The following is a 27,239-nucleotide window of genomic DNA, read 5'->3' on the forward strand; positions in this document are numbered from 1 at the left end:
TGCATGGGTTACACTAGGTTTGGTTTAGTCCAATTATGAATGTTACAATATGTGCAACTTTAGTGGGTTGGTTTAGGACGAGGATCAATCAAAGCCTAATCCAAAGTCTTAAATCTTAAGTTTGGGCTAGATTAATTTAATTATAACTATAACATAATCTTATATATCCATTGATCTTTAGGTATTTTAAATATTTATAAAAAATTGAAACATTAAATCATTAATAAAGTAAAATAAATAAAATAGAACACTAGCAAATAATATGGAAAAATAATTATTTTATTAAGTAATTAGTAATAATTTATTATTTTTGTTAAAAAATATTAATATACTTAATCCAAATTATTAAATTAGTAAAACATTTCCGTAACAAATTATTAAAATAAAGATTTAATTATTTTAAATAACATTGCATTTTTTCCTTAAGCTCAGCTTAGAAAAAAATACAAATACAAATATATATAGTATAAATACATACAAAATAGTAAAAAATTTAAGGTTTTGCACTCTACATATTTGTATTTATACTTTTTCCAATTTGAGTCTTACTTATATGAGTTTTGGGGCCAATTTGGCGTGTCTTTTTGGGAAGATCTTCTGGTAGCTCTGACAGTCAAAAGACACATTGAGCTTTTGCATTAAAATTTGAGAAGTCCGAAGCACGTTTGGTAGATGCACGTCTTTCTGTGCGAGATTAAAACACGAAAAACGTGAGAAGTTTCATTTGAAGCTTCCCGAAATTAGCCTAAAATGGACTTTTCGTGTCTTTTTGGTGTTTCGTTTTTTGGCGGTTAGATCTTCTGCGTGTCAAACGGAAATAAACCAAAAATCAGTCTTTCTGGCTTGTAAACAACCGAAAGACTGCACGGAAAGACATGCCAAAACAGTCCACTTTATATTATAAAGGATAAATTACAAAGACCCTTAGCTTTCCGTTGGAATTGACGGTTACAATATTTTTTTAATCCCCGTACTATCCTTATGAAAAAACACTGTTCATCTTCCCGAACACCCTGGCATGGCATAGACGAAGCATTTACCTGGAGAGAACAACCAAAGTAGATATTGCCAGGAAAAATAAGAAAAGAAACATGGACCTTAGAGATTCTCACCTTGCTAATCTTTGGAACAACAAACCTAAGCATGTAGAGCTTGTCATTCAATTCTGTCTTCCTCCTCTTCTCCTCTTCTTCCATGTAGAGCCTGTCATTCAATTCCATCTGTCGCTAATCTTTGGAACAACAGACCCAACACCTCCTCGTTGTTCTTCTTCCAATTCCGTCTTGCCCTTGCTCCCTTCAACCATAGCTGAATCTTGACCACCTTCCGAACCAAAAAACCCCAAGTTGCCCCCTTTGTCCGCTGCGGCTGAATTCTTCTGGAGAGCAACTCTCTTCTAGAACAAGGTGGGCTGTGCGCCGATAGGAGGGAAAATTTCGAGAGGTCTCAAAACTTTAGACCTGTTGGGGAACATGTTATTAGCAGAACCCTCAAAACCTCCGAAATCAGTCGTATTGAAACCAATACCCATAGTGGTGCTATCTCCACCAAGGGCAGCAATCGGGTGGTTGGAAATTGTGAATTAGAACAAAAATCGGGAGTATCCATCTGACCCTGCGAACTCAACCCGCTAAACCCATTTAAAACACTTGCTCCCTTGCTCATGAGAACAGAGGAACTTGAAGTCTGGTTCCCTGCTCCCCTTCTCATGAGAACAGAGGAACTCAAACCCACCGAACTCATTTAAACACGGACAACGGAGAATAGGAAGATGAAGAGTCGGCTGGTTTTGGATGCTCCGCTGTAGTAGACTCTCCACTGTAGGAAGACGGAGAACAGGAAGACGACAGAGAACAGTAGACTCTCCGCTGCAGTAAGGTTTGAAGGGAAAGCAATATCTTTGATTTCTGGATGGTTTTGGACACTCTGGAAGAACTCACCAAAACGTTTGGGGCTGGAAGGAGCGCTGAAGTAGGGGGAAGAGCAGGCGCTATCGAGTTCCTTACCAGATAGCCTGTCAATCTTGGCCAGGAGCTCAACAAACTTCACGGCGATGTGGGAAGTGTGGCAATCGAGCATAAGGGCGTAACCATTTTCGATTTGGCCTGGGTGGTTCATGATGATGACCTGGGAGGTGAAGCTGGCAGCTTCCTTGGCAAGATCGTCCTTGGGACAGAGAGAAAGAATGAGAGAGGACACGACGAAGGCATAGGTGTGGCAAGCCAAAGGAGTTGGAGAGAAAGAATGAGAGTGGAGGTGAAGGTGCTGCAAGCCAACATGAGACAGTGCCACGATGGTTCATTTCAGAGAGTTGGGAGAGAGAGAATGAGAGAGGACGATGAGGAAGGGGAAACGAAGAGAAAAAGGAAAACAATAGATTTTAAGAGAAAAAGGGAAAAAAAAAGAAAATAGAAAAAGTTTAATAGAATATTTTGGTAATTTAATGTATTCCGTCATTTGACTTAACGGTTAAAGGGGTTTTTGTCTCATGATTATAGTACAAAGGGTCTTTGTCTCAAAATACAGGGGTCTTTGTAATTTACCCATTGGCGCCACCGCTAGTTGATGTACAAACGTCATAACACGTGCAAGGCAACGCGACACACACGTGCATTAGAAATGATAAGCACTTCCCTTATTTGCAAGTGAAAGCACTGGACGGGCGTAACCTTTCTCCCGACTGCTGGGGTTTCTTTAGGGTTTTAAACTTCTCATCGTTTCTCGCTGTGAGGATAATCATGGCGAAGCCCGGTCGAGGTCGACCGGCGACCCCCTCAGGGTCTGGGTCAGGCTCGTCATCTCCGTCTCGCTCGTCTTCTGGTTCGGATTCTCGCTCTCGTTCGCGTTCTCGGTCGTTCTCCAGGTCTCGATCCAAGTCTTTCTCCTCGTCTTCCTCTCCATCACGGAGCGTCAGTTCTAGCCGAAGCCCTCCGCCACAGAGAAGAAGGTTATTCTCTACACACGTCCTTCCTCTTTCGTTTCTGTAAAATTAGGGTTCTCGTAGCTTCATGTGTTTCATTATATGTCAAAATCATTTTTATTTTGAACAAAATCCGACCATATTGTAAGGATTCATACAAATGTCTATTGCTTAGGGAGCTTCTCTAGCGGTGTAATGCCCAATTGTGGGTTTCTAGTGCATATGCCGTAATTTTTGGTTTTCTAAAATAAATTGGTTTGTATGGTTGCAATGGTTAGGGTTTCATAGTCTTTAAGTGTCATTCTTTTGTTTCCTTAACAAGTTGGGAAGGTATGCAGATAATATTTTGGTTTCAGCATTGTTCTTTCCATGAGTGGGTTTCTGCAGGGTTTAGATGGTTTTGATATTTCGTACACAAACCAGGCATTATTTCTTGATTTGGGATTTCTTTTCTCTCTTTTCTTTTTCAGTGCACTTGAACAGTTTACAATTTATAATGACCAGTGTGATGCCCATAAGGAACAACCTAAATTGCTGCAGAAAGTAACCAAAGATTTATTTTAACAACGAATATGTTACAAAACCGTTTTTTCTTTTGCTCTAAGTATGTGGTTGGTAAGCAGGAGTTAACCATGGTTTCATTGTCTTGTTAATTCAATTAATTTGTCTTTTTTCTGAGATGTTTTTTTAAAATATCCTTACATGTCATATGTTTAAAAACTACAATACATTGGCAATAATCCATTGTTTACAAGTGTTACATATTGTTTGCATAACTTTTTGAAGCAAGTAGGCTGGTATTTTTGATGATTTTATGATTATTTTTCCTCTATTTCACTGAAAATATGTTTTTAACCCAAGGCGCATGACTAATGTCATATTCTTTATTTATATATTCAGTCCTTTAGGGGCAGGCAGGCGTGGTCACTCTCCGCCGCCACCAACTAAACGAGCTTCACCACCTCCAAGGTAAAGATTACCTGTAAATGGCCATCTTAATGTTGTAAACTTTCATTCATTTCATAAAATTCTGCCAGTTTTGAAGTGCCTTGTTTTTTTGGTAGGTGCTAAGGGAAGTGATTGGATGTATTTTGTTCTTTTAAAACTTCTCAGTTTTTTTGATAGGTATTTGTCATAAATGTCTTAGACAAGGTTCAAAATATCGATACGCCCGATATGCCGGTAGTGGCGCCCGATATGCCGGTAGTGGCATATCGGGCAGTACCGGTAGCCTTTTTTTATTTTTTATTTTTTTTCGAATCTGGTTCAGAGGGGCCGTTTTAAGGTCCGTCCACCCTCTGAACTGGTCGGGACCCCAAAACACCCCCTGTAGGGGCATATCGGGAAGTCCCCGATACGATACGACCTGATACGTATCGGTACTTTGTTCTTAGAAACCATACAAAAGGAGGATTGCATATTCATGTTTAAAAGGTCTAACTATTTACCACTAAGATAATAAATTGGTCAATATCAATTAGAGAAAGTGAAAAGGAAAGAACATAATAATATGAGTTTGAGAGATAATCTTTAAGTTCTCTCATGGGATTGGCTATGCTTTGTCATATTCTTGCTTTTCTGATAATCCCTCGTGTAAAGGCAAATCTAAGTAGTGTGTTTTGTCCTTTGTTTTACAAAATTTAATGGAAGTCCATCTTTACTAAACAAAGAAAGGTACCATGGAACCTGTGTTTTAAAAGCGAAAGGTGCAAAAAAGGCACAAGGGCCATTTTGTGCTCGTGCGCCTTTTTGAGGCAAGGTGTACAATTTAAAAAAAGCTAAAAAATTAAAAAAAATGCCAAAAATTTATAAAACATAATATTAATAAAAATATAAACTTAAATTTTAAAATAAATGTTTTAAAAAAGAATTATCTAAAATTAAAATAAATAAATATAATATGTAAAGCATATTCAAATGAGAATTTAAAAATGAAATCTAACATATAAAACCCACAATCTCTTTTTTCTCAATTAAATCAAGTAGCTACTGTGACATATTACATTCCTAATTCTTGCCACGCCCCTCGAGGCGACCGAAGCTTCGTGAACCCCCTATTTGGTAATTTTGTCCATTCATTCATCCTAATAAAATATCTTCTTAAAAGCAATTAAAATTATAAAATCATTATTTTTTGTGTGAAAACTCAGAATTTAAGACCCTAACATGGACTTGTTTGGGCTTGCCTTGAGGGGCGTGGCAAGGGGGTCCGGGGGCGGAGCCCCTGGCCCAGCTGCTAGACTCAAAAAAAAGGAAAAAGCGTCAAATTTTCAAAAGGCGCATGCCTGGGCTAAGGTGCACCAGGCGCACCAGGTGTGCGCCTTTTGAATGGGCTGCGCCTAGGACCTGGGCGAGGCGCCTACCCTAAAATGTGCCTTGCCCGTGCACCTAGCCATGCCTTTTAAATCACTGCATGGAACTTCTATTTAATCAAAAGAGATGCATTTTAGTGAAAACCTGAAATTCTTATTGCTGGTATAAGGTTTTAACTCTGAGGGCATTACAAGATTTTCATCACCCTTGAGATGTTTTAGATGTTTGGTCTGCAATGTTGCAACTATATGCTCACCATAAAAGAATCATATTACCTTACGGCTTAAGGTCTATCATGTTCTAGAATCTCCTTATTGAGTCACAACCCAAGAGATCAATTGCTTATTCTGTACTTGGACATTTGTAGCATCCATTGCACATGTTCTCTTATATATTTTTATGCTTTCAGGAAAGCATCTCCAGTTCTTGAGTCTGTGGTTCTTCACATTGATCAGCTTACAAGGAATGTCAATGAAGGCCACTTGAGAGAAATATTCAGTAAGTTGTCTTTCTTGTTATTATTGTATTCAAATTATGATGGACAATGGATCTTTTTGGAGCGTTTGATGTCCGTTCTTCTTTAATTCATATGCCTATATTTATTATTTCTGTTTGATTTTCTCTTTGGGCATCATGTGAGCTGAGATATGCCTAGATCCTTATTTCCCAGGTTGTTATTAGGTTGTATTCATGAAACTTTCTGAGGACCCTTGGTTATTGTAAATTTGTAATGCCTTATTATGGCCAAACTGGGTCTAGGTTTTAAATACAGTTGCTTAGGGTGGTTCAACCCCATTTTAAGTCTATTCAAGTTTGGGTTTGGCTGGTGCCTGTCATATTCAGCATAAATTTGGTCCAATAGTTATGCCGATTTCTCAAGGACGTCGTTGTCCCTCCAGTTCAACACTATTTCTGTTGTTCTTTCTCAATAATTTTGCCTTTAAGGTAAATAGCACAGTAAATGCTACCTCATTTGTTAGTATATGATAATTTGTTTAATTTTGTCTTGCAACTTTGCCCTTAGAGAAGCATATTAAATGCTATCATGCAAACTTATCCACAAAGTAAGTAGCATATTAAATGCTATTTTTTTTGAAGCCATCATATTGAATGCTATCATTTATTATTAGGATGGAGAAAAGTTAGGATCATATCCTTTTTTCACTTGACATCTAGCTTCATTCCAAGAGGCTTTGCTTTGTAATGTGTCCTGTCACCTTTATAATACAAAGTACCAATAATATATATGAGAAAGAAATTCCAGTTATTGTCTAGCTAGATTGCTTTCTATTTAATGAGAGTGTGTTGAACTGTTGATTAGGTGAATGAATGTTTTTGAACTAGATGCTTGGGAGGGCGCCTCCCTCAAAAGGTGGAAAATACACCAAGGGTCTCTGAACGCTTATGGTGGTAAATTTCCTAGTTCCAGGTTAGTTGATGAGGCTGAGCTAATGGAGTTTGGATGGGCTTGCACACAACATGCCCCACAGCCCATCCCCCTCGTCCACAAGGATTGAAATATCGCAACATATTGGGGCGTTATGACTGATACATATTGTATTGCTGATCCTTTGATACGCCACTATACTTAGGTGGCATTTGTTAACACTTTTCAGACCTCTGAAAGATGAAAATGTTGATTTTCAGACGTCAGAGGTGTTTGGAAGTGTATCTGAATTTGGGTCTGAAAATTATTTTCAGATCTGAAATAATAAGACATGGGCCAGGCGCTGAATGTGTTCAGATGCGTTTCAGACCTGGCCGAAAGTCCAAAATACCCTCAGATCTCACACACACACACACACACACACACACTCTCTCTCTCTCTCTCTCCTTTCTTTTTCTCTTGCCGCTGCAACCAAATAGTCTAATTTAGGGGTAAAATAGTAAAATTAGTGAACTTTAGACGATGAAGGTTTGATCCAACACAAACAACCTTTATTCAGAACCTCTAAAAAGTCAAAAAACAACAGTCTCTTTTCAGATTTCAGACACTTTTAATATCTTTTTAACTTTTCAGATTTATCAAACGCCACCTTAGTGTTTTGGGGGTCCCACCTATTTCAGGGGAGTAGATGGGCCTTAAACCGACCTCCCTAAACCAGTTTGAAAGAAAAAAAGACTAAAAAAATTTAAGGCAGCCTTCGATGCAGGATGATATGCCCCATCCGGTGTATCAGCCTGTGTCTATATTTTGAACCTTGCTCATGCATTGGGAACACCTCCTCTGCAACTCATGGGGAGATGTTCCCAATTCATTGGAGGGATGGGCTGTGGGGCGCTCTCTGTGGGAGCCTAAACTGTTTTTAGCTAATGGGTGTTTATCAAGGCTTAAAACTTGCAGCTTCCAACAATTGGAAAATCCTTTTGACTTGTCTGGATAGCCAAGTTGCTTTGAATGTTTTACAAACTCGTGGATCTGCGTCCTAGCAATGCCTTCCTCTCATTTTGTTATGTACAAAGATAAACTAATACTCTGGCTCATTCCTTGGCCCCCAGCAAAGAGCTTTACTGAATCCTTTGTAATCTTTGATGTACCGAATGTTAGACAGTTTGTAAATTTTATTTTCAGCTCATATGGTTTATTTATTCAGCAAAAAAATCCAGCAAAGGTCTTCAAAATGCAGGACATTGCATCACCACTCCCTGCCTTACCTCATAACATTGTGAGATTGTGAACTCCTTCCTACTTAAACCATACAAAACTTGGACATAGTTCACAATGTTTTTTTTTATTTTTTTAATAATTACATAGTTCACAAAGTTTCCCCACTTCTAACCATTCATCCTCTCATAACCTGATAGTTGACCCATTCCCCACCCTAAGGTTGCAACAAAGAATTATGTTTCATGATACCCTTCCACTCTCTCACCCCATAAGATGTTTTCACTTCCCTTGGAGCCCACCCAAAATTCACTATATTTGCAAGCCACCACTGTCCTGCATGTTGCCTCCCTCTCCGGATCTCTCTACCAAACCTTGAAATCCATTTGCCCAGCACAGCTTTGTTGAATGTTTTAACCGTCTTTTTTCCCACCTTACCAATTGAAATTTCTTTTGTTCCACCTTTAAATTCCATAAAATTTTCCTTTGAAGCCTTTTAATCTCTTCTACAATGGATGCTAGTGCCTTTAAGGGGAGACAATAATATATCAGTGAATTGAAGAGAAACCTTTTTATATGATTGTGATTCATCCATCAAAAGACAAATACTTCCCTTTTCTGTCACACTAAGTCGCCAACCACTGTTCTATTCTATCCAATGTAGGCTGCGAAGCAGGTGGAGCTACCACCCTTGCCATAGCCGGTAGTTGAGAATAAGTGAAAGGGAACCCACCAATCATGCAACCCAACATTCCAGCACACTCAAGAATCGGCTGTTGAATGTCAGCTACTCAAGAACTGGCTGCTGTGAACGTCACCCATTCCAATCTTTATGCTCTAGGGTCATTCTTTAGACCCAACAGCAATTCAAGCCCCGTGTTTTGCTAGTACATCTGTCATTCCATTTGCTTCTTCTAACCCAGCTAAAGGTGGTACTGGTATCAACTTTTTGCTACTTGATTTATTTATTTATTTTTCCTTGATTAAAATTGAGAGAAAAGATGAAAAGAGAGGAAGAGATATTAAAGGGATTGGGAGTTGTTGTTCAATGGATACCTAGGTCTGCAAAGAGTCTCATAGATGGGCAGGTGAAACAGGGGGCAACTAGAAATTCTATGTATTGGGGAACAATTGAGGTTAGCTGAGGCTGACCGTCTCTCCACTATTATGCAACTACACTTTTGCAATTAATATAATTTACATTGGTTCTGATCAAAAAGGAAAAAAAAAGAGAGGAGAGAGAATAATAAAAAGAGAAGAAATGTCCACCTTTAGAGAGTAAAGAAACTGCTGACTGTGAGTGCTTTCATTAATTTTTATAATATAAGATATAACCTAGAAGTCACTTGCTCAAAATAAACAAGACAATCAATGATAATCTAATCAAATTAATGATCGTGATAGCCGTCTTTGAATTATCCTGGGAATTTATATTTTTTGGTTGTGTATCATTTTCTACCTTTCCTAGAACTTATTTGGGTGATGTTAGGATGTAAGATTACGTATCTATGCCTGACTAAAATTTTCATTGTTTTGTTCTTATTTGCTATATAAGTCTGAATATTCTGTTGGTGTCTGATTTGCATGTACTCGTTAATCTAGGTGGCCTATCTGACAGCACACTGTTTTCTTTCTGCCTTGCAGGTAACTTTGGTGAAGTTGTGAATGTGGAACTGACAATGGATCGTAGTGTAAGCTTGTCAATTTTTCCTTATATGTTATACATTTCAACATGCCTATCCAACACTACATGTAATATTCTATTTGATATCTCTTTGCAGGTTAATCTTCCACGGGGATATGGATATGTCGAGTTCAAGACCAGAGCTGATGCAGAAAAAGCCCTTCTTTACATGGATGGTGTATGGCTTCATTTGATGTTTGTCTATAGAACAATTGGCATTGTGAAACCATGGTTATTGTTCTGTATCTTATCATTTCACTTGTGCAGGCACAAATTGATGGGAATGTTGTTCGTGCAAGGTTCACCTTACCTCCACGGCAGAAAGTTCTGTCACCTCCAAAGGCTGTCCCTGCTACTCAGAAGAGAGAAGGTCCCCAAAAGGATAATGTTGGTGCTGATATTGAAAATGATGGTCAACAACGACAGAGAGAATGTAGGTCCATATTAAGGCATTGCTTTATTCTCACAGTACAATTAATTGTGTTGCACTCTATAACTTTGTTTATACTTGATTTTATCAGCTTCTCCACGTCGGAAACCTCTTTCACCCCCACGGAGAAGATCTCCTGTTGCTCATAGAAGAGGTGAATCACCTCGCCGGCGGCCCGACTCTCCTCAACGTCGACGTGTGGAGTCTCCTGTTCGTCGTCGTGGAGAATCTCCATATCGCCGTGGTGAAACACCTCCTAGGAGGAGGTTGTCATCACCAGCTAGAAGACGTTCTCCATCCCCTCCAAGGCGACATAGGTCACCAGCACGGTACCCATCACTTATGTGCTCATTCATGGACGTGATTAATCTGACAACTCTTGAGTAATTGTTTTTGACTTTCTTTTCTGAATTTTTGATAGAGCTTCTCCCCGAAGGGTACGTGGTAGTCCAGTCCGCAAACGCTCCCCCATTCCACCAAGGCGGCGGTAAGCTGGTCTTAGTTGCTAAAACTTAAGGTTCCATCTATATTTATTATAAATAAAAAAATTTATACCCAGTTGGAACTTGATCTTGAAAATTTGCATGCTGCCAGTTTGGCATGTAAGCTTTTGTGTTTGGTTTCACAGTGGTTGGAGTGAAATTATTTGCTTTTCCCTGATCAAAATTGTTCCTCTTACTCATGCTATTATTAGAAAGTTGCTAGGCAATTGTAATTTCCTTATGGAGAGAGGGTATTTTTTTCTGTGCCTTTGGTTTGTAGAAAATTAAATGTATTGCTGGAATGCGTGCCCACCGGATGTGAAGATTTATAGTAGAAGGAAAATTTTTTCTTGTGTTACTTTTCTTTCCTTCCATATCTTGACACACAGGCTTTTGCTTGGTCTGTTGGCCTTAATTCAATAATGGAGATCAAATGCAAATATTAGGAAAGGAGTGGGCATTTATTCTTAGTAGTGAAGAAGGGAATGAAGTGATATGAACTGCTAATCACTTAACACAAAGATTTATTAGTGCTTACAATCATGTTTTTATTATTTTTACTATTTTTATTTTTTTGGTACTTCTAGTTTGGTTTTATTAAAATTGAATATTCTGGTAAATGAAAAATAACTGGAAGAAATGCACTAGCCTGGTCCATTGAACTTTAAAAGTTCTCATTGTCAGTTTGCTTGTATATTTTCAATACATTCTAAAAATTCTGGCAAAAATATCTGATTAAAGGGAGAAAATACAATGGAATTTTCTGAGCAATGTTGGGGGAAAGGGAAGAGGTTACACCTGGATAAAATAGGATAAGGTGTGTAGATGTTTCTTTTCTTTAACACCTGCCATTAGGTTGTATTATTTTCTTATCCTTAATATAATTTTGCCTTTACATTCCAAAAAAAGATGTTAGCAGATTTGGAGATTACAAAAATTAAAGAAATGAATAGGTTTCTCTATAGGAGAAAATGCTATGGAGATTAGTAAATGGAAGAATCTATTATGGAGGAAATTGGTGTTTTGCAAGTATGGGGCAACTAGATTAGTAGGGAGGTTTCATCTTCTGATGGAGTTAGTCTGGAATAGATAATGAAATTCCATTCAAAATTTGCAAGATTCATCAAGTTTGTTGTGCTGGATGGAAGCAAGGTGAGATTTTGGGAAATATGAGTTGTGTGGTGAAGGGAGGTTGTATGAAATATTCCAGAGTTGTATATGTTGAGTTTAAAAAGAAATGTTGAGTGATTTCTTTGGTGGGGGGGTGATGTAGAAGAGGGAATTGGGACTTTTATTGTATATTGGATATGTGCTCCTTTTGCAAAGTGAAAATTCCTTCATATGTGATTATGATTTTTTTTTTGTGTAATGTAAATATTGTTATACTTTTTGCTTTTTGTAACAATTTTCATGTTGGTGTGAGTTATCAAAATTTGTTTGTCATCGTCTCTTTTTTGGTATTGTGGAGTTATTCTACTTTAGAAATATATATATATTTTTTTGTATTACAGATCTCCCCCTAGACGGGCACGTAGTCCCCCTAGAAGGTCTCCTATCAATCGTAGGCGCAGTCGTTCTCCAGTTCGTAGGCTTGCTCGCTCACGTTCAAGATCAGTCTCTCCTCGCAGGTAGTTTTGATTTAACATTCTAATAATGCCCATGTGCATGTGATCTTATTTGCATGCACATGGATGAGTGTGCGTGTGGTTGTCCCCTTGCTCTCAAAAGAAAAAAACAGTTAACATGGTTTATGTTATGGAGAAAAAGATTTTGGAAATTTCAAAAGCTTTGTATAATTTATATATGTTATGCAGAAGAAAAACACTATTAAAAGTACAGTATTGTATTGCTTCTCTGATCTTGTTGCAAAATTGGAGTTTTATGAGTTATATATGCTTGATCATGTAAATGTTAATAGTTAACTAAGTGACATAGTTGAATGGTAGAGTAACTTGGAGAAACTTGATAATCTGGTCAAGCCTATAATTTTATAGAATGATTTTTTCAGAGCAACTAGAAAGATAAATTCTTTTAGAAAAAAGAATTTGAAACATACATTTTTTTTAGGAAAATAGAAAGTACAAGAAGAAAAAGGATGGGAAGAGGCAACAACTTGATGCACATTTCCAGACTAGGCTGAAAAGGGACACAAAAGAAGCTCTTGGCACTTGCAATGGGGACTGATTTCCCAGGGGAAACTTGTAATGTCAAAAATGAAAGAACATTAAGGAAAGAAAAGTTTGGGGAAAGTTGGCCATACGAAGAGGTGACTAGCATAGTGATGTAAATACAGAATTCTTTTATGCTAAATTAATAAAGTCAACAGTTTTTTTGATAGTCATTAATGAAGACAACAGTTATCGGATAAAAAAAATCTCTCTGTGCATTTGTAAACTCCATATTGATCATAATCCAGTCCACAACTAGCTTTCCTTTTTCTGAACGTAACCTTTCATTGCACTTGACCCTTCCTTTGAAAAGTCTTCTATTTCTTTCCTTAAATTCCTCAAAATACTGCATATTGAATAAAGCTCTAAATAGTTTGTGCCTTTTTGCTACAATGCATCTTGGCTATGAAGCAAAAGTCTCTACCCAAACCATCCAGCCAAGTTCAAATCTCTTACCTTTATAGTGGCCAACTCAGTGATTTAAAAGGCGCGTCTAGACGCACAGGCAAGGTGCATTTTAGGTAGGTGCCTTGTCCAGGTCCTAAGCGCAACACTTTCAAAAGGCACATGCCTGGTGTGCCTAGGCACGTGCCTGATGCGCATGGTTTGGGCTTGCCTCGAGGGGTGGGGCACAAAGGCGGCTCATAGAATCAGGAATGTAATATGTTTTACATCACATTAACTACTTGAAGTAATGCAATTGAGGAGAAAAGAGATTGTGGGCTTTACACACTTGAAATTAGGTATCTCCTGCATTCTGATGTGTTGCTGTATGTAGACTGAGGTGCTTTTTGGATGGACTTTTCTAAGGTTGATTTTTTTTTTGTACAAAAAGTACCTTGGGTGTTTGTTTTCAAGTAAGATCTCGATGTAAACGCACAAAAGAGCCCAAAAGTGCAAAGCCATATTTCTTGACGCCATGCTTCCAGTCAGTGTATTACTTTGCATTTCAAGTGATCATGTGATGATCACATGACTTCTCCCCTTTGCCATTAATAGCAGTAGATATATTTTATTAATTTATTCAGTAAAGCAAGGAAAATTCTTAAATCATTAAGGAAAAAATAATTAAATAAGACAAATAAAATGAATAATAAATAGAAAAATAATTAAATAATTGATAATAATAATAGAAAAATTAATGAACTAATTAAATCAAATTGGGAAATACATAAAAATTAAGAGAAATATTAAAATATGTTATATAATAAATAAATAAATAAATTGTTAGGAAAAATAATATAATTTAACAGCAAATAGCCATGTGGCATACATGATGCGCCATGTGGAAATTAAGCTGGTTGGTAAGGTCTTCTGTTGGTTGTAGCAAAGACTTGGGATCGAATCCTGCTTGCACTTGGGTTGGGGGACAGGCTACCCCCTGTTGTATAGCCCTTCAAAAGAAATAAAAAATTAATATGAATAGAACTCCACATTGCACTTATGAATACTTGTGAATGTCAAAGCCTGAAAGTATGTTACTGTATCTAAACATATGTTCTTGCTTTCTACGGCAAAACCTATGCTATTAAAACATATGTTCTTAATTACTTCTGCCATTTTTTTTATTACAGGGGTCGAGCATTAGCTCAAAGACGTGGGAGGTCTTCTTCATCTGAATCTAGTCCTCGAAAGGTCTCCTCAATCTTTGTATTGCAATTTTAGATCAAGCAGTTTATCTTTTTCCGTTCTTGTACATGAATCATGTGGCTAGATCTTATATCAAACAACAGTGCATCACAATGGAACCATATTGATATATATGTGGTTGTATTTATGAGTTGCAATTACAAGGCTGTGGGACCCAGGATGACATGTTTTATAACTTCAGCCTCTCTTTATCTTACATGGTTTATCTAGATGACCTTGCTCTGTTGAACTTGGTGTCTATTATTCTAGTTGATATTCTATTTAAAAGTTGAAACTTTTAATGGTGGCTTTTAGTGTTGGAAAAAAGCCATATATTCATATATTTTATATTATCTATATATTATAAATGAATGCATATGCATTAAATATAAATATATGTATATATTTATAATACATAATATATTATTTATTATATATAATATAATATTTTATATATTTATAGTTTATTGTTTATTTATTTATAATATATTATAAAAATAAAAAGCCGAATAATTGACGAACCAAACTGGCGGATAACCCAACCGGTCAACTAGTTCACCAATAGGCTTTGATTTGGTTTTGGTTACCGGTTTTCCAAAAACTTGTACTACCGGTTTGGTTACCGAACTGTGAGCACCCCTACCGGTAGACAAGGAAACTGGTTACCTGTTTAATTTGCTTAGTCTTGATGAATAGATGGCTTGGGTTAATGTCAAATTCCCCTTCGGGAGACATGCATTTTTTAAGCATTTGATACTGATGAAAATGCTTTTACAAGCAATTTGGAAACTTGAATATCTTTGTGCAAATTCCAACTAATTCTCTATTTCACGACAGGTATCCAGGAGAATTTCAAGGAGTCGTAGTCCAAGAAGGTAGTTTATCATAAATTTATTTTTAATGGTTTACAATATTCATGCTCATGAATAAAACATCTTTCTTTGATTTATGATCATCTTCGGATTGGTTCTTTGATTTTGATGCTGCTGGAAAGACATGATACATGATGGGCTTTGACCAATCATCTTCCCCCTCCCTAAGAAGAGAAAAATTTTGGAAAAGGGCAAGAAATCATGTTGCTGCCCTTTTTTCTTGTATACACAATTGGAGCTCAGACCAGCAATTGGGCTTCAACCACTACTTAATAGATACTCCAATGCTCATATTAGAACCAAGCATTCTCATCTAGATTGACCTGTCTCTTCTACATGGAACTTTTTTGTTTGTTCTGATACTAACTTGTCTTGTAGAAGAAAGAGAAAGGAGTTGTGGGAGGAATTGGCGGATGTTAGATGGTTGTGGGATGGGCTCTGGTGCATGGGTGGGGACTTCAATGTGATTAGATTCTCGAAGGAATCCAATGAAGTTAACCAGAGAGTGACAAAAAGCATGAGGAAGTTTAACAACTTTGTGGATGACTTTGAGCTTAAAGAGTTCCCCCTTGCTCATAAGACATGGTCAAATCTCCAATCTAGACCCATTTGTTCTAAATTGGATAGATTCCTATTCTCTCTGGATTGGGAAGTCCATTGGGGAACCTTGGCTTCTAGAGCTCTTCCAAGGGTGACCTCCGATTATTGGCCCATAGTGTTATGTAAGGAGGAAAGAAGGCGTGGAGGTCCTACCCCCTTTAGATTTGAAAATATGTGGTTACTCCACCCAAGGTTTAACAACAAAGTGAGGGAGTGGTGGTTTGAGTGTAACCCATTGGTGGAATGGGAGGGGATGAAATTCCATAAGAAACTTCAATTTTTGAAAGCAAAAATCAAGGAGTGGAATTTGGTGGAGTTTGGGAGGATAGAAAAAAGAAAGGGATCTGCTGGATAAGATTGAAAGCCTTGACTCTAAAGAAGAAAGGGGAGAACTTGGAGAGGAAGACATTGAGCTCAGGAGAGATTTAAGAAGACAGTTAGAGGATTGCCTGCACAAGGAGGAAATTAGTTGGATGCAAAAATCTCGGTGTAAATGGTTGCAAGAGGGGGACAGAAACACTAGGTTTTTCCACTCTCTAGCAGAAGGCAGGAGAAGGAAGAACCTGATCTCCAAATTGGTAGTAGATGGAGTTGAGCTAGTGCATCAAGAGGAGATTGCCGGGGCTTGTGTGGAGCACTTCAAATCTATCCTAAGAAGGCCTGTGTGTAGAAGGGTGTGGGTAGAAGGTTTGGATTGGCCAGATGTAGGGGTGGAGAATAGGAGAAGGCTGGAGAGAACCTTTAGTTTAGAAAAGATCAAGGAGGCTGTATTTTCTATGGATAGAACAAAAGCCCCGGGGCCGGATGGGTTCACTATGGGTTTTTATCAGGACTGTTGGGACATTTTGAAAGATGATCTTTTGCAGGTATTTGAGGAGTTTTACAGGAGAGGAATTGTCAATCCGGGTGTGAATTCCACATTTATAGCCTTAATTCCAAAAAGGAAGGATGCTTCCCACCCGAAGGATTTTAGGCCAATTAGCTTGGTTAATAGCTTGTATAAGATCATTGCAAAAGTGTTGTCTTTAAGGCTGAAGAAGGTTTTGCCAGATATTGTTGCACACTACCAAGGAGCTTTTGTGAATGGAAGACAAATCACTGATCAGATTTTAATTGCTAATGAGAGTGTGGAGAACTTTAAGAGGGATAAGAAAAAGGGAGTGGTTTGTAAGTTGGACTTGGAAAAGGTTTATGACTTGGTGGACTGGGAATTTTTGAGGAAAGTTTTGACTAAATTCGGGTTCGGGGCTAGATGGTGTAAGTGGATCATGGGTTGTGTCCGGAATTGTCATTACTCAGTGCTAGTGAATGGGACAGTGGTAGACTTCTTTCCATCCAGTAGGGGTATAAGACAAGGAGACCCCCTTTCTCCTTTCTTGTTCATTCTAATTGCGGAGGTTTTGGGGAAATTGATTCACAGAGCAGATTCTAGGGGGCTCATTAGAGGCTGGAGAGTTGGGAGGGTGGAAACCCCTCTTACTCACTTGCGGTTTGCTGACTACACGATTCTGTTTTGTGAAGGCGGTAATGTGAGCTTTATTAGGAATTTGAAGTCGGTGATACAACTGTTTGAGCAAATATCCAACTTGAAAGTTAACCTTGGGAAAAGTTGTGTGGTGGGGGTGAATTTGGTGGAGGGAGAGATCAGGGAGAGTGCTGAAGTATTGGGGTGTGAAGTCTCGGGTTGGCCTTTGAACTACTTAGGGTTGCCTTTAGGGGATAATCTCATGAGAGAGCTTTTGGAACCCGGTGGTGGAAAGGTTCGAAAAAAGACGGGTGTCATGGAAAAAGAACTACCTCTCTCTTGGTGGGAGAATTACTCTTATTAAGGCCACACTTGCTAATTTACTTATCTTTTTCCTGTCGGTGTTTAAAATCCCAGTGAAGGTTGCTAATAGATTGGAGAAGTTAATGGGAGATTTCCTGTGGGAAACGGGAGAGGAAAAGAGGGATCATAGAGTGAGCTGGGAGATAGTTTGTGGCTTGGGGCTTGGGAATATTAGGAGAAGGAATACGACTCTATTGGGAAAGTGGTTGTGGAGATTCTCAGTGGAGAAGGAGAAGCTTTGGGCTAGAATAGTGGCAAGTATTCATGGGCTGGAGCATAATGGATGGGATGCTGGAATCAGAGCTAGGACCACAAGCAATTTTCCTTGGAAAGCCATTCATGACCTACTTCCAGTTTTCTCCCCTAATATCTGGTTTGATTTGAATTCCGGTAACTCCATAAAATTTTGGGAACAAACCTGGATGGGGAGTGCCCCTCTAAAGGATCAATTTTCTTCTTTGTTTGCACTTTCTGATTTGAAAAATGAGCCAATCTCGTCTTTTACCACCCCGTCCTCTTCCATTTCTGGGATTGGGTGGAACTTGGGTCTAAGAAGGGATTTGAGGGACTCAGACTTTGATACTATTTTGAGCTTTATTGCAATTCTTGATAACGTTGTCTTAGACCCCACTAGGGCGGACTCTAGAATTTGGACACCTTCTCCCAATGACATTTTTACTTGTGCTTCTTTCTTCAAAGTCTTAAGTCAGTCCACCAGTCCTACCTTCCCTCCTTTTTCTGTTGATGAGGTTCGGTGCAGAGCAATACCTCCTAGGGTTGGTAGTTTTTGTTGGGAAGCCTATCTCGTAAGAATCAATACTGGTGATTTACTCCAAAAGAAGAGACCCAATACTTGTTTGTCACTTCAGTGGTGTGTTCTCTGTAAAGCGGATGGGGAGACTGGTTTTCACCTACTGGTGTCTTGCCATTTTGCGAGGTCAATTTGGGAATGGGCTTTGTCCCTATTTGGTTGTTGTTGGAACCCCCCATTAGACTTGCAAGGCCTTTTTTCCCCTTCTTTTTTCAGGTGGCAGATAAAAGGGGGAAGGACAATGTGGAGAGGACTAAGGGTTGCAGTATGTTGGACACTTTGGGAAGAAAGAAACTCCAGGATATTCTCAGAAGCTCAGAGAGGAGTAGCAGATCTGAGGGCTATCATTCATATTAGGGCGGTACAGTGGCTGAAATCTTTGGAGCTTTTCACAGATTACATTGTGGATGACATGTTGAGGAAGTGGGGTGAAATTGCAAGTTGCACACAAAGTAAGTCAGTAATGAGTGTGGCTTGGACCCCTCCACCTAGTGGATTCGTGAAACTAAACTTTGATGGGTGTCGCAGGGGAAATTCGGGACAATCGGGGATTGGGGGTGTTTTTAGGGATGGAAATGGGGTCATTTCTGCCATGTTCTCAGGCCCAATTGGAGTGGGTGACTCCCTTAGAGCTAAGATCTTTGCAGTTATAGAAGGAGTTCAAAAAGCTTAGGAGTTGAACATCAGGAAACTCTTAATTGAAGGGGATTCAGAGGTGGTGATAGGGTGGCTGCTTAAAGATCACAATGGCTTATGGAAGTACAATAATGAGAGGAGGAAATTCAAGTGGCTGGTGCGGGAGATGGAAGTTAAGATACGTTGGGTTAAAAGATCGGCTAATTCCCTAGCTGACGGTTTTGCTAAACAAGGGGCAGAAGGGGATTCACTTTTTTGGGCCAAGCTGTAACTTTAGTGTGTTTTCTTTCTTTTTTCCTTTTCTTGAGGTTCTTTGTTGCTCTTGGAAGATAAGCGTGTTTGTCTTCCTTTTGTAAATCTTCTATTGATGAATTAATGAAAGTGTTATTGATCAAAAAAAAAAAAATGAAATCAGAATAGAAGAGAAGGAAGAGAAACTATGGAGAGAGGCAAAATGCCATTCTGCTCCCTCTTTCTTATATGTGTTATGAGACAAAACAGATGTATTGGACATGATATTCCTGGCCACTCGTACCAAAAAAATAAAATCAGCAACAAATTAGCAACTTTATGACTATGACAACCACTTTAAACTAAGGAAATAAATAATAAAACAAATCTGAACTCATCTTTCCATGGATTGCAGGATTTGTTATGCATTTTGATGCGTTGGTAAGTAGTTCCTTTTATTTAGGAGCTGAGTTTGGTTTGAGATCTTTTTTCTGTTTGCATTGTTGTATTATTATTCTAAAATCTAGTATGGCTTTGAAAATTTAATCAACTGTGTGTGGGGGGGGGTGTTCTTTTTGTGGTTTACTAACGTAACCACTGCCCTAAAGTACATTTTTATTTTATTGCTGATCCAACAAACCATGGTTCCAGAACCCGCAAAATCTCCATTTTTTGAACAATGTGGAAGATGGCCTTTTGAACACAACCACATGGTTTGAAAAGAAGACTGACATGGCCAGGTGGTTCTGTATATTTCCAACCGTATTCCTGTTTTTCAATACACAGGAAGTTATCCTCATAATAGTTAGGGATGTATCCGATCAAGGACCTTGGAAATATGCATATAGCATACCGGATAGTAGGTTCTTCAATCCTTTGTGTAAGCATTGGAATTTAGGTGAAGCATTCCATGGCATGAACTGAAAAGTTGATTCTCAAGGCACTAGATAAAATGATGTGGCAAAACAAGATTCATGTAGCTGAGACCCCATATGGTTGGGGTCGAACCATTGGCGTACTCTGCATCAGCAGCTTCCTTTTTTCCATTTTTTCCCATTTCAAATTCTCTGATTTTAAGTTGCGTACTCTGCAGGCCAGCAAGGGGTAGAGCCAGTAGCAACAGCCGCAGCAGCAGCTCCCCTTCTAAGCCATAAATTCTGGCGCAATGGCTTTTATATTTCGGTATCATGTGACTGCTTTTGATTTGAAGTGTTGTGGACTTTGTTATTTTGGTTGTTTCAGTCTGTGGTTACGTTATATGTACTTAATATTTTCCATAGGCGTTTCAGTTGCGAATCACTCTTCTTTTTATTGTACACAAATTTGAATAGCTGTTGCTGTTGGATGCCTTGGGTATTCTTAAGAATGGCCCATTGTTGGTCATGTGTTATTTAGATTCTTGAAGGGCGTAGTGCACAATCATTTTGTTTTTTTTTTTTTTTTATTGGTTGCATCTAATCTTTTAGCATTTTATTACATGATTTCATATCTTAAACTAACCAGCATTCTAAATATTGGTGTACGGCGGTGGTGAGAATGGTCTTAGTTTTGAACTCGAGAAGAGAGCAACAGGGACTCGGAGTATGCTATGGAAATTGTTAGGATGTTCCAACTCCCCTTCTTCCCCAAGGGAAGGGTTTTCTATTTATAGACAACGAGATTATGCATTCATTTGGAGTAAAAAAAAATTCAGAATGTTCTCAAGGTGGGTAAATATAGGATCCCTAGGCTGATTCGGTTTGGGCATGGGTATGATAGAGTAGGGACCAATTATGCTGCCATCGTTACCTCAAGATCTTGCATGTGTCGCTTTTGAGTGTTGCGGACTACACGTGCTGTACTAGGGACATTCGCTTTGCATTGTTAGGCTTGTGTTAAAGGTAAATGAAGAGTGGTCTTCTGTTGTCAAAGACGTGCCACGAATGTGAGCACGCATTGTGGTTGGTTATTAAGCATTTAAGCTGGCATACATGTTTCATGGTGATTAATCATGACGGATTCTTGGGCTGCAACCTGCGATGCTATTGTAGTGATACTGGTTCGTAGGTCCGTTCTCTTACATTTTCCCTTTGCTCGACGAAACGTATATGAAGCCCCTAGTCCTTGGGGGGAGATTAGTTACTGCTTCTGATGTTACTAAATTTCTAGTCGAGGATTTTAACCGTATAGAGCATCGGACTAGTTATTCTATTCCTCGCAATCTCGTATCTGAAGTAAGAAATTATTGGAATTGAAGTTCCACCCATGTATGAAGTATGGTAAGGTGGTGTGCACCAACTGCTTAGCACTCTGGCTATAGTATTTTAGGCCGTCTATGTGGTCAGCATCGAAGGGGGATTGCATGAAATGGTTTCATGCGTTCTCACTTTTCAAATCTGGCAAAAATCTTAACGTTCGGCACGAGGCTATATCGTTGTCTAGAGATTTTGAATGAGTTTGATGAGTTGTCTACAGAACGGGGTAGAAGTTGGGGTGCTGGTTGATACCATTGATAAGCTATGTGCTAAAGCGGTTGTTGACAGTCCTAATGCTTTAGAGATTGCGATAGAGGAGAAAGAAAAAGGAGCAGGGGAAGAAGGGGGATGCCCCCGTCTATCGAGCGTTGCTTGTTGATGAGGTAATTCGATATTTAACACTGAAGGCTCTGTTCGAGGTGGTAGGGAGTGATTCTCAGAGTGGGGTTTATAATAGGAAAAATTTGTGGATTTAGTGAGTGGTGAGGGTGGTATGAAAGTGGGAGAGAGGGGGAAGAGGTCATCACTATGTCATCATCATGTTAGAAATACTCCAAACGGGCAGTGTTTTGTATGGCTTCCGTTTATCAAATCAATGGTGATATGTCATCACCAATCAGCATTTGTCCCATCATAGGGTTTTCTCGATTTAAAAGACAAATCAAGTACAAACATTTATTTAATAAACGGAAACCATGCCAAACATATACGCATTCTACACCATTATCGAGGACTGAAAATACAATACCCCTGAGATTGCTGGAGAACTATTACACAGGTAAGAATGAATCAGTTTTTTAGGAAACTTTCACCATTTTTTACTAACGTTATTTTTCAATGCCATTGTGGATTATGTATGTCAGTTTTCTTACCTTTTTGTTCTTCCCTGTTCTACCCTGTTTTGAAGATTTTGAACGCAACCCAATATTGACAATTGTGTTTCCATGTTCTACCCTGCTCAAGGGTGGTCAAGCATTTTTGGAGAGATTTTAAACACAGTCCGACATTAACCCTGTTTTGCTCAAGGGTGGTCAATCATTTGGAGAGATTTTAAACACAGACCGACATGGAAAACCCTGTTTTAAAGGTCTTTGCTCTTTTTCAAGCATTTGGAGAGAGAAGAAATGTGCCTCTCACTAGCTGTGATCAGTGAACCAGGTATATATCTTTCACTCTATTTTTTACAGATTATTAGTAGTTTTCATTGGTTTCCAATTTTTGGTAGAAGAACGACCCTTCTGAGCCGAAAAATGACTTTTCTGATCTGTGCGGGCAGAGGTATCAATTGGACTGGATTTAGTAGTTTATGGTCAGATTATCATCTCCGTTGAGTCACCAATTTTCAACAAAGTGCTATTTTCGGTTGTGCCCTCTGCTAACCTGTAATATACGGGTGTAAAATGAGGTAAAATCGGGTCTTCCAAGACCCACTTTGCCTATCGAGGGTTACCCAAATTCGGTATTGCAACCCATGTATTAGTAATGTTCTTTAATGGAACCCGTGATTAATGTTTATGGAGGATGTTCATTAGGTGAAAATGACGCATTTATGGAGGATGTTCATTAAGTTAATGATAATTAATGTTCATTGATAACGAGGTCACTTTACCAAAAAAAAAGTAACAGCGTCTAATAATATAAATTAATTAATTAGTCAATTATAACCGGACCAATTTACTTAAAACTAATTAGTAAATTAAAATAGATTAATTCGTAATTTAATTGGAACAAATTGTAGGTTATTTAGATAATGTATTAATATATACATTAATTTATATCCATTTATTAATAAAGTATATATTTGGCATCAATGCTGCAGATATAGCACTGTTTTCTCTGCTGATGTGTCGGTTAGAAGCACCGTTTTCTCAAAAACTAGTGTCTGTTTTTTCTTTTGTTCGAAAATGTTACTTTCATGTAGGACATTTCCTGGAGCAACAAGAACGTTTTTTGTTTGGTACCAATGCTCCAGGAAACATTTTCAGCACTGGTACCTATTATTCAGTGCCACATCATGTCCCTGTTGGTAGCAACGAGCTGTAGCTCCAGGAAACGCCAAATTCGGCGTTGCTCCAAGCCACACCTTCCCGATTTTCAAAGCATGGCTTGGAGCACCATGTTTTATAGAAAAACGGTCCCAAACAAACAGACATTTCCTGGAGCACCATTTTTTTTCGATGTGGCACTAATATGTTGCCGTTTTTTGGAGCAACGACATCAATGCCAAACAGACAAAATATATTAAATTAGTTTCTATTTATACTATTTATATATTAATTTACAAAATGAAACTGATTGAAGAGGGAAGAAATTTCAACCACATCTTAAACCCATTTGATGGTGCGCGATCTGGATTCTCCTAGTTGTAGGGCAACTTGGACGTCTGTTGGTAAGTAGATTGCACGAACTACAAGAAAAAAGGGGAATCAGAGAACTCGTGGTGGCTAACCCGGCAAGGTCGCTCTGGTGCTTAAGTCAGTAACTATAATATGCGAGCTGAGAGTTTGAGAAATAGGAGAGCTAGAATGCACTTAATCGTGCGTACATGGGTCTTGGGGGTCAATGCCCTTTTATAGTTGAGATGCCGTGGGTCTCATGAAACGGCTCCGGGATCCTCGGCCTGCCTAAATGAGATCCATTTCACTTTAGAAGGAGGGTAACGTATTGGTCAGTGATGCTTATCGTTACCTTCTGATTTGGGCGGGGAGAGGATAAGGCCTACTGTTATGCAGCGTGATCCCGAGGATTCGGAGTCCGTTGAGAAGCTTCTGGAGTCGATTACATGTCACTTTGGTACTCGGGTGCCGAAGTGGCTTTGGTACCGAGGTGCCCGAACACTTGGGCTCCTGAACTGCTGACAAGGCTCTCCTTGCTGATTTGTTGTCCTGTTGGCAGGTCGTGTCAATGTGTCCTTTACTTACTAGGTCGGGCCAAATCACCCCTCATCAATTGCCCCCCACTCCTCGTGCCAGGGGTCCTGATCCGGCGCGGGGAGTTCATGACGAGCCCAGGTGGATTTGGTACTATGTCTAGATGACGCGGAGGGCAGATCTTCGGTCGGACCTGTATGACCGCTTGGCTCAACCAGGAAATGACCCGGATTGCGTATCAGGTACGCGCGGACGCCACGCTGTTTATAAACTCTGCGGACGTCAAAACGTGCGCTCAACTGATTTCAACCTTGGGTGAAGTGCAACCAGTTTTCAAGGAGCCGTTGGATCATGCAGATCTTGGCCGTTGAACCTCGGATATGGTGGCTATAAATAGGGGTTAAAGAGCCCATTTTTCTCGCCACAAACCGCATGATTGAGTTCCTTGAGATCGCATCCAAGTCTCCCATCTTGGTGTCAACTATCCCCATGTCCAAGGTCATCCTGCTTTCTTTGGTCTTCTTGGTGAGTTTGCCTTTCCTTGTTTCCAATTTCGTTGTCCTATTCCTTTAGCTCAACATGTCTACTGTTAGTTTAGATAGCCTTTTAAATGAAAGTGGCGAGTTCGCTGGGGCCGAGGTGGGCACCTCGATGCAGGCCACAGAGTCCCATACTGTTGAGGTGGATACCTTAGCGCAGGATGTGGACTCCAACCCATCAGAGGCGGACTCACCTCGGCAAGAATGCGAGGCCTCTAGCAAGTCAGCCTCCACTTCCCGTTGGGGTCGGACTCTGGATAGCTTCGGCCTATCTTCAATGATAGCTGATAGGCTCTTATCCCTGGTAGCTCGGTATAGGCTACTTGATAACCTTGTGTATAGCATTCCCTTAGGCAATTTTCCTTGGGATCACGACCATGATGAGATCGTGGTCTTCGAGGAGCAGCTCATGGCTGGGTTGCGTTTCCCACTTCACCCTTTCATAGTCGAGGTCGTCAAATTCTTCAACATCGCCATAGACCAGCTCCATCCCAAGTCGATTCATAATATTGTAGGTACCATCTCCCTTTTCCACGATTATAACCGACCCTTAGACCTCGACACCTTTTCCTCGATCTTGTCCATAAAAAAGAATTCAGCCTGTGCTCTCCCCGAGTACAGGTGAAGTTATTATATGTCTCCTCGCCCCGGGTACAAACTCTTGCACGAGCTCCCGAACAAAGTCTCGGCCTGGAAGAGGCACTACTTTGTAGTTCGTAACACTGCGGGGTGGCTGTTTCCAACCCACTGGAGGCCCACCATTCAGGATCCCGGCGTCAGGTTGGACAAACAGACACGGGAGGAAGTCCGATCTTGAGCAAAGCTCGGGCTGAAGTTCGAAAACTTCATGGCCAAAGAAAAGCTCATACAAGCTGGGCTTAGTCCTCCTGGTAGGTCTCCATCACGATTGTCGTACTTACTTTCTTCTTCTTGTTTTATCTTGATCTTGTCACTCACCCTGTTCGTTACTTTTTATAGTAGCCACGGCTAATATTCCTGCCGCCGAGCTCTTCGGGAGTATGAAGAAGGGGAAAAAGGCTCATCTCCACGGAGATACCACCATTTCCAGCGTCGGCACCGCCTTCCCTGAGCACCCTCCGGTTGCCAAGCACCCGCCAGTCATCGACTTGGTCGAGGAGGACCAAGGTAAAGCTTCTCCACCCCATTTGCCCGAGGAGACCACATCATCCGAGCCTCAACACACTTAGGCAGCCACCCCCTCGAGAGGTGACACCTCTGGGGCAGCTCAGAGTTTCTTGACTCCGAAGTTCAGTTTCCTCAAGAGCAAGGATGCGGTCTTCGCCGAGGAGGTTGCTCATTGGGCTGATCTGCCGGTAGCTCAACTCGGGGCTAGATCGATAACTCACTGCATGGTGGTACGTACATGACCTTTGGACTATATTCTTCGTAACTTTTTCTCCATACTTAGATTTTGTTTCTTCTTTTGGCAGGTAAACTCCGCAATCCATGCCCTGGCCTATCAGTCCGAGGTGAATCTAAAGCGAGCTCTGGAGGCCAAGGAGTCCTCTCGAAATGTTCACGCTGAACTAAACCTAGCTCGCAGCGAAATCAACAAGCTGCAAAAGGACACGTGAGCTAAGAGGAATTGCTGACTCTGTTGATGGTGGAGAAGAAGGAGCTGGAGGAGCAGAAGGAGGCTCTTAAGAGGGAGAACGAGAATCTCGAAGCACTTGTTAAGGAGCGAACTGATATTCTGCTTGGGGCGATAGAGGAGGCCAAGGTCAAGGCCGTCGAGGAGTACAAGTCTTCGACGGAGCAGCACGAGTTGTTGGTCGAAGTCGGGACAGCGGACTACCGCAAGGGCTTCAAACTCAACAGGTGGTTGACTCGGATCGAATTCCCCCATCTCGACCTTAGTGCCATCACGACGTCCAAAGTCACCAAGGAGATGGCCGTCAAGGTCGCTAATGACCTGGACTCCGAAGAGGAGAGCGACGACGACCTCCTCGGTGATGAGGCGGCAGAGGAAGGAGATGGTGCTGCCGAGGATCGCATGGAGACCGACCAACCTGTTGATGCTTCCGTCGGAGATGAGGATCCCCAGGTCGAGGAACCCTAGGTTGACTGATGTAACTTGCCTCTTTTCTTGGACCCCTTGTATATAAGTGATGTCTTGAGCCTCCGAGCTTGGTGAAGCAGTTGTAATTTTTTTTGCCATGTACTCGAAGTATCTCATTAATGAAATACAATAGTTCATAAACTCTTGTGCACAAAATTTTTCTAAGTATAGATTACTCCCTAAGAGCCGAGCTAACGAGTTAGATTCGAGTATGAATAACCCGATGTCATTGTATGCCAGGGTGAATAGATAGTGTAGGATATATGCCCGACCTATCTGTACACGGGCTAGTTCTGGCTTACCCATG

The 27,239-nt window shown here is 40.0% G+C and overlaps 2 protein-coding genes across 3 annotated transcripts; both read left to right on the forward strand.

Moving 5' to 3' along the window:
* The first annotated feature begins 2,604 nt into the window (after positions 1-2,604).
* On the forward strand, positions 2,605-20,613 carry SR45 (arginine/serine-rich 45). Of its 2 annotated transcripts, XM_010272361.3 has the most exons (12): positions 2,605-2,947; positions 3,821-3,889; positions 5,643-5,731; positions 9,483-9,529; positions 9,620-9,700; positions 9,790-9,955; positions 10,044-10,281; positions 10,374-10,439; positions 11,946-12,062; positions 14,177-14,237; positions 15,069-15,106; positions 20,303-20,613. In XM_010272361.3, the coding sequence occupies exons 1-12, from the start codon at positions 2,739-2,741 to the stop codon at positions 20,361-20,363; spliced, it is 1,242 nt and encodes a 413-aa protein (XP_010270663.1). In that variant the 5' UTR covers positions 2,605-2,738; the 3' UTR covers positions 20,364-20,613. The 2 variants fall into 2 exon arrangements, with proteins under 2 accessions (XP_010270663.1, XP_088746617.1); XM_088890491.1 differs by lacking the exon at positions 15,069-15,106.
* Positions 20,614-23,758: 3,145 nt separating this feature from the next.
* On the forward strand, positions 23,759-26,982 carry LOC148791165 (uncharacterized). Its single transcript, XM_088890889.1, has 2 exons — positions 23,759-26,228; positions 26,304-26,982. Exon 2 carries the CDS (start codon positions 26,474-26,476, stop codon positions 26,930-26,932), a length of 459 nt encoding a protein of 152 aa, XP_088747015.1. The 5' UTR covers positions 23,759-26,228; positions 26,304-26,473; the 3' UTR covers positions 26,933-26,982.
* Positions 26,983-27,239: the final 257 nt, after the last annotated feature.

Source organism: Nelumbo nucifera, chromosome 6, assembly GCF_055504915.1.
Source record: "Nelumbo nucifera cultivar China Antique chromosome 6, China Antique-T2T, whole genome shotgun sequence".
In the NCBI taxonomy this organism is placed as follows: Eukaryota; Viridiplantae; Streptophyta; class Magnoliopsida; order Proteales; family Nelumbonaceae; genus Nelumbo; species Nelumbo nucifera.